The 13,928-nt window shown below is 53.0% G+C and overlaps 7 protein-coding genes across 7 annotated transcripts; 5 read left to right on the top strand and 2 right to left on the bottom strand.

Annotated features, from left to right (window-relative positions):
* Positions 1-230: 230 nt before the first annotated feature.
* PHYSODRAFT_389535 (hypothetical protein) lies at positions 231-1,703 on the bottom strand (the record flags this gene model as incomplete). Its single annotated transcript, XM_009537383.1, has 2 exons — positions 231-752; positions 954-1,703. Coding segments are annotated over 2 exons (1,272 nt in total), but the record flags the coding sequence as incomplete, so codon positions are not given.
* A 524-nt stretch (positions 1,704-2,227) lies between these two features.
* PHYSODRAFT_524629 (hypothetical protein) lies at positions 2,228-2,785 on the top strand (the record flags this gene model as incomplete). Its single annotated transcript, XM_009537382.1, has 1 exon — positions 2,228-2,785. One exon carries the CDS (start codon positions 2,228-2,230, stop codon positions 2,783-2,785), a length of 558 nt encoding a protein of 185 aa, XP_009535677.1.
* Positions 2,786-2,967: 182 nt separating this feature from the next.
* Positions 2,968-3,525, top strand: PHYSODRAFT_383166 (hypothetical protein; the record flags this gene model as incomplete). The annotated part of the gene is made up of 2 exons (XM_009537381.1): positions 2,968-3,129; positions 3,196-3,525. Coding segments are annotated over 2 exons (492 nt in total), but the record flags the coding sequence as incomplete, so codon positions are not given.
* Positions 3,526-3,766: 241 nt separating this feature from the next.
* On the bottom strand, positions 3,767-5,083 carry PHYSODRAFT_549705 (hypothetical protein; the record flags this gene model as incomplete). The annotated part of the gene is made up of 2 exons (XM_009537380.1): positions 4,931-5,083; positions 3,767-4,888 (listed from the first exon to the last, which is right to left on the bottom strand). A coding segment is annotated over exon 2 (906 nt), but the record flags the coding sequence as incomplete, so codon positions are not given.
* A 1,137-nt stretch (positions 5,084-6,220) lies between these two features.
* On the top strand, positions 6,221-7,888 carry PHYSODRAFT_318808 (Leishmanolysin M8 metalloprotease; the record flags this gene model as incomplete). Its single annotated transcript, XM_009537379.1, has 1 exon — positions 6,221-7,888. One exon carries the CDS (start codon positions 6,221-6,223, stop codon positions 7,886-7,888), a length of 1,668 nt encoding a protein of 555 aa, XP_009535674.1.
* Positions 7,889-10,388: 2,500 nt separating this feature from the next.
* On the top strand, positions 10,389-10,979 carry PHYSODRAFT_339421 (hypothetical protein; the record flags this gene model as incomplete). The annotated part of the gene is made up of 1 exon (XM_009537378.1): positions 10,389-10,979. The coding sequence occupies one exon, from the start codon at positions 10,389-10,391 to the stop codon at positions 10,977-10,979; it is 591 nt and encodes a 196-aa protein (XP_009535673.1).
* Positions 10,980-12,575: 1,596 nt separating this feature from the next.
* Positions 12,576-13,556, top strand: PHYSODRAFT_365128 (hypothetical protein; the record flags this gene model as incomplete). The annotated part of the gene is made up of 1 exon (XM_009537377.1): positions 12,576-13,556. A coding segment is annotated over one exon (981 nt), but the record flags the coding sequence as incomplete, so codon positions are not given.
* Positions 13,557-13,928: the final 372 nt, after the last annotated feature.

Raw genomic sequence — 13,928 nt, 5'->3', positions numbered from 1 at the left:
GTCTGCTCGAAGCTGAAGGGCACGAACAGCACGTCCAGGTTGTTGACATACTCCGTGTCTCCATCTCGCTTCCGCTCGGGCCCCAGTCTGTACGACGTGTGTGACATATCCTCGACTCCACAGGCTCGGAAAACTTCGTCCGCTTTGGCGTAAATCTCGCCCAAATCGTGTAGAAACTCCTCTAAGAGCACCGAGTCGTCGGGGGTCAGCTCGTCGTTCAGTTGAACGGCCAATTCATTCCCTGCGGACTCGTCCGAGCTCTTTCGAGCCATTTCGTGCATCTCCTCGATCACCTTCACGCGATTTTCAATGGCGCGCTTGAGCCTCTTTTGCTGCTCTTGGGCCACAACTCGACCCTCCATCTGCCGCGTAGCTATAGCTTTCCACAAGGGTACAGCCGAGCTCTTGTCTCCCAGTGACTTGACTTTCTTCCTTGTGCGTTGCATCTCCTGCAGCTGCTCCAACAGCGCCTTCTCTTCTTCTTGGAGCGTCTTCCTCTCGTTTTTAATTTTGGTCTCATATTTGAGTCTCCTCTTGGCTGCTTTGGTCTTTTGAGCCCCAGACTCGGACCTGGCGACGGAGGCGAGCAACGCGTCGGTCTCCGCTAGAAGCTCGTCACTGTCGGTAAGAATCAGATCTGGCGCACTGTCTTCATGTGGCAGTCCGATGGATGGCTCGAGGCTCTCGTAGTCATCCAAGAGGCCAGCCAGGAATGCCTCGTCCACATACGTGAAGGACCAAATCACATTATTCTAGTCCCGTCCACTCTTTTTGAGCCTAGAAACGTTATCGTATCGTCTTGCAACATCCGACTCACAGTAGACGCCCTGTTGATCCGGGTCAATGTGAATTGTTTCTTCAATGGATGTCTAGCCTTGGTCCTTGGTACCATCAAGCAGGAGGGAATCCATCATGCGTGCAACTTCATCAGCGTCCTCCTCCACCGACGTCACAACCAGTTTGGTGAACTGGAACCCGTCCACGTGACCAGCCGATCTATTTGCCACATTCATAGGAACGAAGCGCACAAATGTCTGCATCACAGTCCGCATCAGCGAAGTGTCGTCTAGCTCTTCGTCGTTTGGACGCACCACACACCATCCCGTCTCGTCCGAGTGCATTCCAAACAACTCTCCCTCTCCTTGAGTCAGCGCCCGCCACACCACGACCATCCGCTCGGCCTCAATATATCGACGCATAACGCAGTGAACAAGCATGTCCACTGGCTTGTCGAACTCTTGCTTGACTGCAACTGTGTTGTATGGATCAGCGACGTGGCCGTACTGAAATCTGTTCCTCTGTCGGTAAACGTGAAGCATGGACTGCCACATCGTACTGCACGTCTGCTCAAAGCTGAAGGGCACAAAAAGCACGTCCAGTTTGTCGATACACTCCGTGTCTCCATCGCATTTGCGCTCGGGCCCCTGTCTGTACGACATTTGTGGCATCTCCTCAACTCCACAGGCTCGGAAAACCTCGTCCGTTTGGGCGTAAATTACATCCAAATCGTGCAAAAATTCCTCAAAAAGCACAGCGTCATCGGCGCTTAGCTCATTTTTCTGCTCAATCGCCAATTGATCTCTCTTGGGCGCATCCGATCTCTCTTTAACCACTGCTGCGATTTCCTCCATCACCTTCGCTCGAGTTTCCACGGCATGCTTCAGCTTGCGTTGCTGCTCTTCAGCCACGAGACGGCCCTCCATCTGCCGAGTGGCGATGGCCTTCCATGCTGGCACAGCCGAACTCTTGTCCCACAGCGACTTAACCTTCTTCCTGGTATGCTTCAAATGACGCAGCTCCTCCTCCAATAGTTGTTCTTCTTCTTCCAGCGTCTTCCTCTCATTTTTGATCTTGTTTGTGTATTTGAGTCTCCTCTTGGCCGCCTTGGCCTTTTGCGTGCCAGACTCAGACTCAGAACTGGCGACGAGCTCCACAGGATCTACGATCGAAGCGAGCAACACGTCGGTCCCCGCTAGAAGCTCGCCAGGGTCGATATGAATCAGATCTGGTGCAGTGTCTTCATGTTGCAGCTCGATCGACGGCTCCAGCGTCTCGTAGTCGTCCAAGAGGCCAGCCAGGAAATCCTCGTCCGCGTTCATCACAACAGTGCATATGCGAAAGGACCAAATCACATTATTTTGGTCCCGCCCACTCTTTTGGGAACCAGCCCATTACCGCAAGTCTCCAAATCCCTCCAATAATCTGAGTGAGACCTTGGTACGACTCAATGGTAGACGACCGAGGGGATGACGATTCCTTCTTGGCGGACTTGACGGGCTTCCTCAATACTTTGCAGCCTCCCACAGAGTTGCAAGCCCCTACCGCTACCGGTATTGCGACCGACGCAGCGGACTTGCTAGTGGACAGTGACAAGCTTTTAGCGGAGATGGAGGCGTTGCTCGCCTCCTGTGACGGTCCCACCAGGAGTGCAACTCAAGTACCGCGAGTCCTTACCGGTAACGCTGATGCAGAGCAACACAAGGCATTGGAAGATGAGCGACGAGAGCTTCGGAACAAGCAGGCGGCCAAGAGGAGACTCAAGTACCGCAACAAGTTGAAGGACGAGCGGCAGACGCTGCGCGAGCAGGAGAAGACGCTGTCGGACGAGTTGAGCGAGCTGCTGCAAGCGAGGAAGAAGGCCAAGGCAGCGCAGGAGAACAGCGTCTTTAACCCAGTGTGGAAGGGGGTTGCCACAAGGCAAATGGAGGGGCGACTGGTAGCGGAGGAGCAGCAGCACGTGCAGTCGCTAGTCGACAAAAAGTGCTTCAAGAGGTGGGGGAGATGATGCGACAGCAACTATGTGGGATGAATACCCCGCAACCCTTTGAAGTACCGGTAGAGACGCCGGGGCAGCTTAATGCGGACGATATTGCGCGCTTTGAGGACTATTTGCAAGACATCGACACGGTTTACGCACAGACGGACGAGGCTTTTCGAGACGCGGGACTGGAGGGAACCCCCCGCGCGTCTTATAAGGTCGGACCCATTCGGAAACGCGATGGAGACGTGGAGTACCTCGAAAGCCTGGACGTGCTGCTCGTGCCGCATGACTTTAGTCTAACATGCAGCGCGATGTGGCAGGCAATGGTGCAAGTCCATCAGCGACCGGGCCGAGAGCAGTACCGAGGCGTCACAGACCCCGAGAACACGATAGCGGTGAAGCTGCGCATCCCGTGCCTTCGAGACTCCGGCGAGCCGGTCGACGTGCTTATCCACTTGGTGACTCGAAGATACGTCGAAGCTGGGAGGACGGTCATGGTGTGGCGAGCGATGACTGAAGGCGAGGACGAGTTCTCGGGCATGCATTCGGATGAATTTGGATGGTGCGTCATTCGACCGAACCAAAGCAATCCAACGATGCCGACTGTCATGGAAACGTTTGCGAGGTTTATTCCGATGTCCGTTGCTAGCCATGTCGAGGATAAGGCGCATGCCGACCAATTCGCCATGTTTGTCGTCACGTCGGGGGAAGATGACGGAGCGGAGATCTCGCGCATGATGGAAGCACTTCTACTCGATGATTCGGCAGTACGGAATGTTTGAACTGAAGAAGTGCTACTGTGGTAGATCGCTTGCTCTCGTTGTTTTCTGTTTCATTTTTTTATCTGTTGTGCTGCCAAAGTTTCAAATTGGGGGCAAAATGCAATGGCATTAACGCGAACTGCAAGGAATAATGGAACTGGGGACAGTAAGCAACAACAATATCACGAATAGCAGCACCTGATACTTCACTTTAGGAGCGACGCTCCCTATTTTACCATTTTAACGAAGCCAAGTCGCCGTTCTCGTCGACTTCCAGTCCGTCCGTAGCGAGTGCGTCGTCCAGCAAGAGTCTCTCCATCATGCGCTCGATCTCTTGATTGTCTTCCACGCCAGTTTTGACCAAAAGTTCCATAAACTGGTCGATCTTCCCCTCCTTGTCCGAGTTTCCATCCTGAAAGTGCATGGGCACTAAGCGAATGCAAGCCTGCACCAGCGTCGTCGACGGGTCCGCACCATTTGTCGGTGCATGCACGATACACCATCCCGTCTCGTCCGAGTTCAATCCGGGGAACTCTCCATCCGCCTCAGAAAGCGCTCGCCAGACCACCACCATCCTCTCCTTCTCAATATACCGTCGCGAAACATGATACGTCCGCAGATTGAACTCTTCCCCGCTGTTTCTTCGAAGCGGGGAGCAAAACTGCAGCGCCAACGAGTTCTCCGGATCCGGCAGCCCGTCATACACTTTTCGTCCGTCCTGTCGATGCGGCACAGACGCCAATTCCCACACTGCGTCACACGTCCGCTGGAAGCTGAAGGGCACTCTACCCACCCCCATGGTCTCAAAGTACTCCGAGTCGCCGTCCATTTTCCTCTTCGGCTCTCCACTCAAAATCCCGCCAGGCGTCGGCGTGGCTCCAACTTGTTGGAAAACTTCGCCGCTCATCTCGTAAAGGGCGTCCAGATTTTCAAAGTAGGTATTGTAGAGCATGGCGTCTTTGGTCCCGAGCCTCGCCTTCTTCTCGAAAAGTTCTGGAACGTCTTCTACGGAAGTCAAAGTTTCGACTTCCCGCACTCTTTTCCTCAAAAGTGTCTCCAAATCTTGGATCATCACCGCTCGGCTGTTAACTGCAGCTCGGAGCCTCTTCTGTAGAGCTTCAGCCTCCATTCTGCTCTCGTACTGCCTCATAGCGATTGCTCTCCATGCTCCAGCAGCTAATGAGTCTTCTGGAGCACTTTGAGTTGCTTGTTGCCTCTTGAGTTGCTGCAATTTGGCCAACTCTTGACTCAATTCGACGTCTTGTTGCCGTAAAGTTGCCCATTCCACCTTAAGGCGCTTGCGGTAGGCGTCTCGACGCTGGCCGGCCTTCTCTTTGGCGATGTCTTGCTTGGACTTTATTTTGGTCTCGCTTCTCAATATTTGTGTCTTTGCGCCTTTGGTCTGGACCGAAGTAGCGCTATGAAGTGACTGCAGCAGCGCCTCCGTGTCGGCCAGTAGCTGCTGGCTGTCCACTTCTTCCAGCTTGAGGCTGTGGCCGGGGTCTGCAATAGCGCCTTGGGCCGACAGGAAGCCGCTCACGTCGTGCAGGAGGTGGTAGTCCATGGCTGGCCGGAAGAGAAGGTGAGGCGAGCGCGGATTGGTCCGCTATATTGCAAATGTTTAGTCCTGTGCCACTTTTTTGTGTCGCAGTTTTGGTCAGGAATGTATGCTCCTGATACAGTGAAGAAAAATATCCAGCACATAGTTGTGTGCAGACTCTGCGGAACTGTGTACAATCCTATCGTTGCAGACTTGGAGCGAGCGTATTGGGTCGGCGCAATACAAGGAGCTACTTGGATGAAATTGTTGATCCTTTGAGAGGACTGCACACATTGTGGCGTACATCCAATACAGGATAAGTGTTGTCGGAAATGATAAAGCGGTCGAGATCTCGTCGGTTGATTCACGCAAGGTGCGTATCAAGAGTGTCGAGGCTTGTCCAGTCGGTAGTTGAAAAGGAGACTTCGTCTCGACGAGCACTAAAGATGGAGAGCTTAGTTTGTCTGTCTGCCTGCCTGCACCGTTGAGTGAAAAGCACAGTTTTAGGAACCAGTGCTTCAACTACCCAGTTTAGATACGAGCACCTCGGTGATCCGCACAAAGATAGCCTTTCCGTCCGTGTAATACGTTGATCTACGTCTGAAGCAGCAGAGTCGGCACCATGCACTCTTCGGCCGAACTCCACTTCATATTCCGACCAGCGAATAGCTGCCGAGACCAAGTGCAAGACCTACCAGGATCATGCAGCTTTGCTCGCCACTAAAATGCACTGTAGCGTTGTTTCTCGTCTTCTGTTTGGTTCAATTGGTGGAGAGCTGCATCCACGACTCGCTCGACCACAAATTCGTGACAGCAGCTCAGAACTACGACGACAACCACCCATTCCAAGTGAGTGAACGGAAACGCCGTCTGCGCAGTGAAGATATCGTACAAGGTTCCACCCGACAACTCGACGATGCGATCTATCAACCCATCCGCATGACTCCATACTACGACAATTCCAGTCTAAACAACCTCACAGACGCCGCCCGCGCCCGGATATTCGAAGTCGTTGACGAGGCTATCCAGCGTGTTAGCAGAGCTCTTCGAGTCGTTCCGGTCAGCGGCAACCTGTTCGCCGAGCGATTCTGCACCAGCAGATACTCCACCACGCCGCCAGTGTGCCATTCCATCTCTGATAAGGAATACTGCCTGGAAATGCCGATACCGGACGATCACTTCGCGCCCGTAAGGTACTGCGACAAATGCACGTCAAATGGCTGCACGAACGACGAGTGTACCATTTCTCCAGCAGGAACGGGCGTCCCAAACTCCGACTTTATGATCTACGTGCGAGCTGAAAGCACAGCCAACTGCGAGAGCGGGAGCACGCTCGCGTACGCGTCGACGTGTCAGCAAGACCAGTACGACCGACCGACGTTCGGTACGGTCAACTTTTGTCCGCTGCAGATCAGCACCGCGGCCTCAGCGTTCGAGCGTCAGGTGTCCACTGCACTCCACGAGTTCACTCACGCTTTGGGCTTCTCCGCTCGCTTCTTCCCTCTGATGCGAGACGAAGACGGAAACCCGCGGACACCAAGAGACGAACAGGGAAATCCGCCGACATTTTCTGTGGGCACGTGTCCGAACGGCAAGGAGATCGACTACTACGTGGAGCCTGCGGACACAACGATCACATATTCAACCGAGCGAGGCCACGTTGTAGCCAAGATGGTGACTCCGCGAGTCCGTGCGTTTGTGCAGGACCATTTCAACTGCTCGAGGCTGGACGGCGCCGAGGTCGAGTCGCAGGACGGAGGCTGCTTGGGCTCTCACTGGGAAGAACGCCTCTTTGAACCCGAGTACATGACGCCAGTAGACAGCTACCGCAACGTCTTCAGTGCCCTCACGCTCGCGTTCTTCGCTGATTCGGGCTGGTATCGAGTTAACGCCTCGATGTCCGAGATCATGCACTTCGGCCGGAAGAAAGGATGCGGCTTCGCAACCAAAAAGTGCGTGAATCCGTCCACCCAAGTCCCCATAGCAGCAGACCACTTCTGCAGCTCCAGTGACTTCCGAGGCTGCTCGGTGGACGCAATGTCACGCTCGATATGCTCGTTAAGTACCAAGGAGCAGACAATCCCGGAAGAATACCAGTACTTCCCGAACGACCCGAAGAAGGGAGGGGTCAATATGTTCGCAGACTTCTGCCCATTGAACGTTGGATACGCGAATGGAGACTGTACCATCTCGACGAATCTACTCAAGCTCGGCGATACCAGTATCAACGCGTTCGGCGAGACGTACTGCCCCACCTGCAGGTGTACCGCGACGTCACTGCGGAGTGTGGATTCTACGAGCTGGGGGATAAGTCCAGCCAGACAGTCGGGCTGCTACGCGATGCGATGCGTAGGGGATTCTACCTCGACGGTTGTTGAGCTGACCTTTCCGCGTAGTAATTCGAGCGACACCGTGAGCGTCAACTGCACCAAGAAGGAGGAGACGCTGTCAGTACCAGGTTTCACAGGAACCATCACGTGTCCTGACCCACTGGTAGTATGCGAAGTCGACGATCCGAGTAGAATTCTACTGACGGAGGAGCTGGTTAACAGCGACAGCAGTACTGACACTGGAGACGGCAGCGTATCGGTTGGAAGCGACGACTACCCGGATGATAGTGGAGATACTTCGACGACAAATTCCTCTGGTAAAAGTGCAAGCGCCTCCTACTCAAGCAGCAGCAACAGCAGCAGCAGTGGTTTGAGCACTGGGGGCATAGCCACGATCAACACAGGGACGACAACCAGCGGAGCCGATGGGGAGCGCTTGGCGTCATTGTGGATAGTTTTAAGTGCGGCATGGCTAGTCCTAGCAAATGTGGAGTAGCAACACTGCTTCCGCTCAAGGAAGCTGGAAGATACTTGTGGACAACATCGCAGGGCACACAAACACGAAATCGGCGTATAATCTAATATTACAGGGAAATCGCCAAAAGGTGTATGCGTTGGGAAAACGTTTGTCAATAGGTGTAGTGGTCGTGGGCGTCATGTCTCATCATACACTTACTGACACACGTTTTGGTTGCCGCGGTATTTCGGCCGAGGACCCGAGGTCGGGTCATACAGACCCAGGATCGAGCTTCCAAGCACAGTAGTTTATTAACGACACGCTCGTAGCGAACACGGTCAACTAATAATAGCATATAGAGCAACTGTACTCGACAACTTCGCAATTGTAGCTACAAGGAACTACCAACGCAAACCGCAAGCGTATATAGCATGGCTATACTAGGTAGGTTTTGCATCTGAATTTTGGAGGTGAAGGAGCTCTAGTGAGAGCCCCCAACCGGGGGAGAGTGTAGGTATTGTAGAACTGTGGCAACGCTGAGGCCTGGCTACATGGATAACGACGTTCATTGTACGTACAATTCGCTATCAAAGTCATGGACACCACGAACCGGGCTAGTTGCATCAGGTAGAAGCCTTCCTAACCCCGGGTTTTATGGATTGGGATCTAAGCCCACACACCAGTCACCGCATTCGTTGCTGATGCAGCTTTATCATGCACCTTAGTGCGCTTGGAGCCACATACACAGACTGTCCTACCGACAACCTAGCATACACCTAATGACACGAGTTAACCGCTTTTGACAAAACGTTTCAAATTCATACACCTTTTGACGTTTTCCCAATATTACAGGCGGGAAATGAAAAGGGATGCGCCAGCTTTCATACAGTAGTTCACACGATAGAATGGTAGAACGGGTAGTTGTGCGCTGCTGCAGGTATCGGTCGAGCTCATGCAAGTCTTCCGATGCATTGTTGGCTGCTGTGACCAACTGAGTCAGACGGAGGGTGACGCTACTTCCTGTATACCGGTTCACTCAGCCATTCAGCTGCAAGCAGACACCACCAGAAGTCAACTGAGTTGCTTTTGCGATGTGGAAGGCCTCAAACCTGACTCACCCCGACGACTGTGTAAACACCGTACGTGTGCCACACTGCGGACAGTGCCCGGGATTCCGTTCCTGCGGTAATAACCGCCCACACTGGAAAGCCCAGGCCTTCAATGGGTGAAACCCATCCCCGCGATGCAAAGCTTCGTTGAGAAAGACGCAGACGGCATACTGTACCATTGCTTTGTGTTGTCGAAAATGATGCTGGAGGGGATGTTGACATGGCATTATGAGCCGTACAGTGTAGACGAAAAGAGTGGTACGAAAATGCCAGCGCTGTTAACTCCATTTGCAGTCCGCTCCATTGCACTACGTGTACACTTGGCAGCAGGCCAGGAGTGCAATGTCCTACATCGGGCGCGCTGAGCGCAGCCAACCTCCTTGTCCTACGGGTAGACGTCAATTGCTGCAGATTACCGGATGTCGGCATGGAAACCTGTCAGCTCGATTCAGGCTCACGTCTATGTTATCCCCCTGCTTATCCCCATCCATCGCAATCAATGAGCAACACGACAGCTTCAAGATCAAGATTCAAGCAAGCTCCTGTCGTTCAGCACTCAGTCAGTGACCGGCTCTGCCACTCGAGGAGAAGGAGGAAACACGAGGCCTGGCCATCCGGCACCACAGACCATTCAGCGGTTATGTTGCTTGTACTGGGATAGGAAGCGACGAAGTGCTGATAGACCAGCCCAAACAGGATTAATTCGGGCGATATCCCCTCTTCCAATCGACACCGGTGATGAACCGGTAACGTCTTTAGGTCAATTTACAGTAAGTGATGTCTATTGACCGAGTGTTTTAGACTTCTCAAGAATGATGGAGGCTGGTCCAGTTCATTTGCAAATTCGTCGAGTTAGATTAGTCATTGATTTGCTCTGAAATCGGTTGTACGTCGTGACCATAGTGGCGATACATTGTCGGGCAGATTCTGCGGCTGCGAAGCAGGCGCAGGAGATGCCCGTGGAGCGAGCGGATTGAGTTCATCAATGGCGATCAAAGGTGAGTTAACCAATCCTATCCCTGCCTTCGCGAAGCCCTAGTTATTAAGCCAGCAGATTTGGCCGCAAGCGTCAGAATACCCCAGATTGGAGGCAGATTTGGCCTACTTATTGATTTATCCTTGTGTAGGAGCTTGAAGTTACCGTATACGACAGCGCGTCCTTTAGTTCACTATTAATGTATGACTGCAGCGCTGCTTTCTCCTGTGTAAAGCGACCGCAAGGAGCGGCAGGATCGACGGATCGTTCAGACGCTGCCTCCATCTTGGAGGATCCAGGTGTTTTGCTGCGTGTTTACTCTGACGCTTTGCACTGTAAGCGTGCACATACCCTCTGCGATGGTGAGAATGGTCAGCTGCACCGCCACCGCCGCGCCTTCAGTCTCGTTTGTCGCTGAATCCTATCACTTCAAAACGATCCCCCTAGCCAAAAAATGCCGACCGACGCGGCGCTCTTCGAGGAGGTGGTAGCTCTGCTGGACCCGAATACTACGGTGCCTCTGGCGAGGTCTCTCTCGATAGAAGGCAGGGGCGGCCGGCCCTCTCACCCCAGCCAGTTATCAACAACAACAGGGCGACTACTATTCACCGACTCGCGGGCGTTCAGCGCCATCACGCCGCAAAGACAAGCACTGAAGCATAATATTCGGGAGGAGAAGGAGGCGATCCGCAAGCGCCAGTATCATCAACGCGTCAAGATCGAGCGGGATTCCTTGCGTCAAACGGCGAAGGAGTTAACTAGGAAGCTTCGAGAGCTACAGCAGAGCAAATGTCCTCAACAACACGGCTCAGGCCCCCAGAGTTCGTTATCGTGGAGTGGTTTAGCCGAGTACCAGCGTGATCAACGAAAGAAAGCGGAGGAGGAGCAGACTCGTTTATTCGCCGCAGCAAAGATGCAGGCTGTGTACATCGGGCAACTCTGCGAACGACTGCCCGGCAACTCCAACCTGAGGACTCCATCTCATCGTGATGGCCCATCGCGCGGTGGTGGTTCAGCGTCGAAGAAGCCCGCAGTCGAATCATAGCGCGCGACGTTGCTGAAGAATTATCATGATTGTCCACATATATGTTGGCTAACGTATATACAGACGATGCCGACGACAAGTTGTCAGTGATGAAGGGAGGTAGTAGGATGTGACGTTTATATATTATTTCAAATTGCACCGTGCAACTTTTCGCGCTCTCTCCATGCTATAATATTAGTTGCAGCTAAGTAAGTTAGCAGCGCTAACATTGGAATATATATCCTGCTCGTGCCGCAATCACCAACTTGCACAAGCGAAGTACACGTCCTAGCTTGAATAAAAATCCTGATGCAGAGAGCAAGATATATTGTGTTTCCACAAGCCCGGAGGGTATAAGCCCTGGACGCTCGATTAAACCGCCGGATTTTGATCGACAAGACTTCGCCATGAAAAGTCTGTTGGTTTTCGTACAGGCGCACAGGCCTCGTTCGATGTTTTGGCCGGTGGTAAGTTGTGCCATCGGCGACGCAATACTAGACACTTGGAAGGCAGGACCTCACGTGTCTGCATCATCACCGCCACGATAAAAACAAGTGCAGCTGACGTCGCGCACTAAGTCTACATAGGCTAAAGAACCTCATGTATTTGGCTCGTATATCTACCGTGAACCAGGGTTCCCCTTTGTTGTATATGAACTTGCCGCCACTTCTTTCGAGAGTAGAAGGTGGCACCTTCTACTCTCGAAGGTGATGATCCCAGTGTGGGACTTTGCCGCTTTGCCACGCACAGACTGGCCTTTGGTGGACTGTGCAGGTTTGTTCGAGCCGTGAAACGAGTCATTGACATCATCGCAAATGGCGATGCGCAGGGCTCAACATGTCGCCAACTACCCTGTAAAGTACTGGGCCCAAGTTGAGCCAGGACACCCGCCCTTCAAGATACCGGTAAGGTAGTTTTCATCGGTGGCGAATGCAGTGCAGTGGGCTCATGTTGTTGGGCAGCAGTACCATGTGACCGTGAGAAATCGAAAACCGAGTGAAGTAATGTAAGAAGCACAGCACTGGCGAGAGCACTCACAAGGACTTCAGTATACTTCTCACGTCGTGTCCGCGATACCTCGCCGATGCCTGGACCAGCTCAACATCCCTAGGCTTAATTAGATAAATATTGCTACTGTAGCGACACAACTGAGCGCTTCAATCAACAACCAATTGGCCCAATAGCGCTCGAAATTTTCAGCTTAACACGGAGTGATATTCGACTGTTGCCCTTATCACTGCTTCCAAACCGCAGCTGTCTTCCGCGTTGCCAGGGCGATTGTGAAACTGGCAGCTGGACTCCAGGCTGGAGTCATTCTCCAGTCTTTCCACTCCCCATTGTCGTTCAAGAAGCACCACTGCACAGCGCAAAGTGCTCAACAAAGCGTCCACTCGCACAACCATGATGTCCACCGACGCAACGCTGTGGGGAATGACCCCGTTCCCCCCCTTCCGACCAATACACGGGGACGAAGAGAAGAGCGGAGCCCCTACAACCGACGCTGAACTCGAGTCTTTGGTACTCGACGCCTTTGCCCCCCAACAAGTCGTAAAGACCGAGACTCCTACCAGCAACCCAGTCAAGCGCGAGACGCAACTAGCCAAGCGCAAGACTCGGCGCGAGAAGGAGATGATCCGGAAGCGGCAGTACCACCGACGGCTCAAGAGCGAGCGCGATACTCTACGCAGGATGGTGGATGAGTTATCTCGACAGCTACAGGAGCTGCAGCACGTCAGTGGCGGTGCTACTGAAACCTTCGCCAACTCAACGTGGAGAAACATTGCAATGCTCCAGCGTGACCAGCGAGTGCAATCCGAGACCGAACAGATGAGGCTCTTCACCGCAGCCAAGATGCAAGCCCTGTACATCAAGAAACTGTGCGAACAACTTCCCAATACGTTGCCCCAAAGCAACGCCTGGAGTGTTTCTCCACGCCCAACCGGTGCTCCCTTCGACGAGAGCGTGTACCATACTCTGCTGAACAAGGTGAACGCGTGCTACACCCAGATTGACGACGTTCTCGGTGAATTCGACCGTGACGGGGTAACCACATCAGTCCATCGGAGCCAATTCAATGGAGAAGTTCAGTACTTCCAGCATCTGAACCAGTTCACGGAGCCTTACGGCTACGAGCACACGCACCGAACGATGTGGAATCTGGCCAAATTGTTCCACAGACAACAAGATCGACGAGATTTTTACGGCGTTGGAGACCCGAATGACACGGTGGTCGTCAGGTTTCGTTTGCTCCGTACTTTGGCTAATGGGGCGACAGTTTCTGTGCTGCAGCGGTACGTTCATCGTCGCTTCCAGGGGAATAAACGCACAATTCTCGTGTGGAAGACGCTGTCCGAGGGTGAAGGCGTGTTCCGAGGGATACAGTCGGAAGAGACTGGGTGGGTTTGTCTGCAGCCGGCTACGGAGGAAGACTCGACTCTGGTGAGAGTTTGTGTGCGTCAGGCCCCAATGAGATTCCAGGCTCCGGATCGCTGTGATTCTGCTACTGGGGAGTTCCATCAGGTGCTGCAAAACTCCGTTAGCGAAGATATGCAAGAGATTTCTGCTGCCTTGGACAAGATGCTGCTGGATGACACGCTGCAAGGTATCGATATTTAATCTTGACCACGTATAAAAACTTTAACGTGGAGGCAGTAGGTGCTTGTCTGTCGTGTACAGCTTAATAAATCGGGTCCATGGCTCCAGTTAGTGGCGTATTATATTGAAAAGTTATCCTCGCTGTAGTTTGGGACACAGTGTTTGTTTGTTTGTTATGCACTCACGTGCGGAGTGTGAATGAATCATCCGTTCCAGTTGACGCGGTCCTTGACGAGTTGGATTTGACCGACGGCGGTTATTGAACCACAAATCAAGCTGGAAGTTAGCAAAACTACGACTAGCAAACTCTGTCGTTAGCGGGCCCCGCGGCTGGAGTTTGTGCGTGGTAAGCTCCTAAGCGCTTTGGTGTACATA

This window comes from Phytophthora sojae (genome assembly GCF_000149755.1).
Source record: "Phytophthora sojae unplaced genomic scaffold PHYSOscaffold_10, whole genome shotgun sequence".
In the NCBI taxonomy this organism is placed as follows: domain Eukaryota; phylum Oomycota; class Peronosporomycetes; order Peronosporales; family Peronosporaceae; genus Phytophthora; species Phytophthora sojae.
The sequence above is the reverse complement of the archived record's forward strand: the minus strand, read 5'-3'. Positions and strand labels throughout refer to the sequence as shown.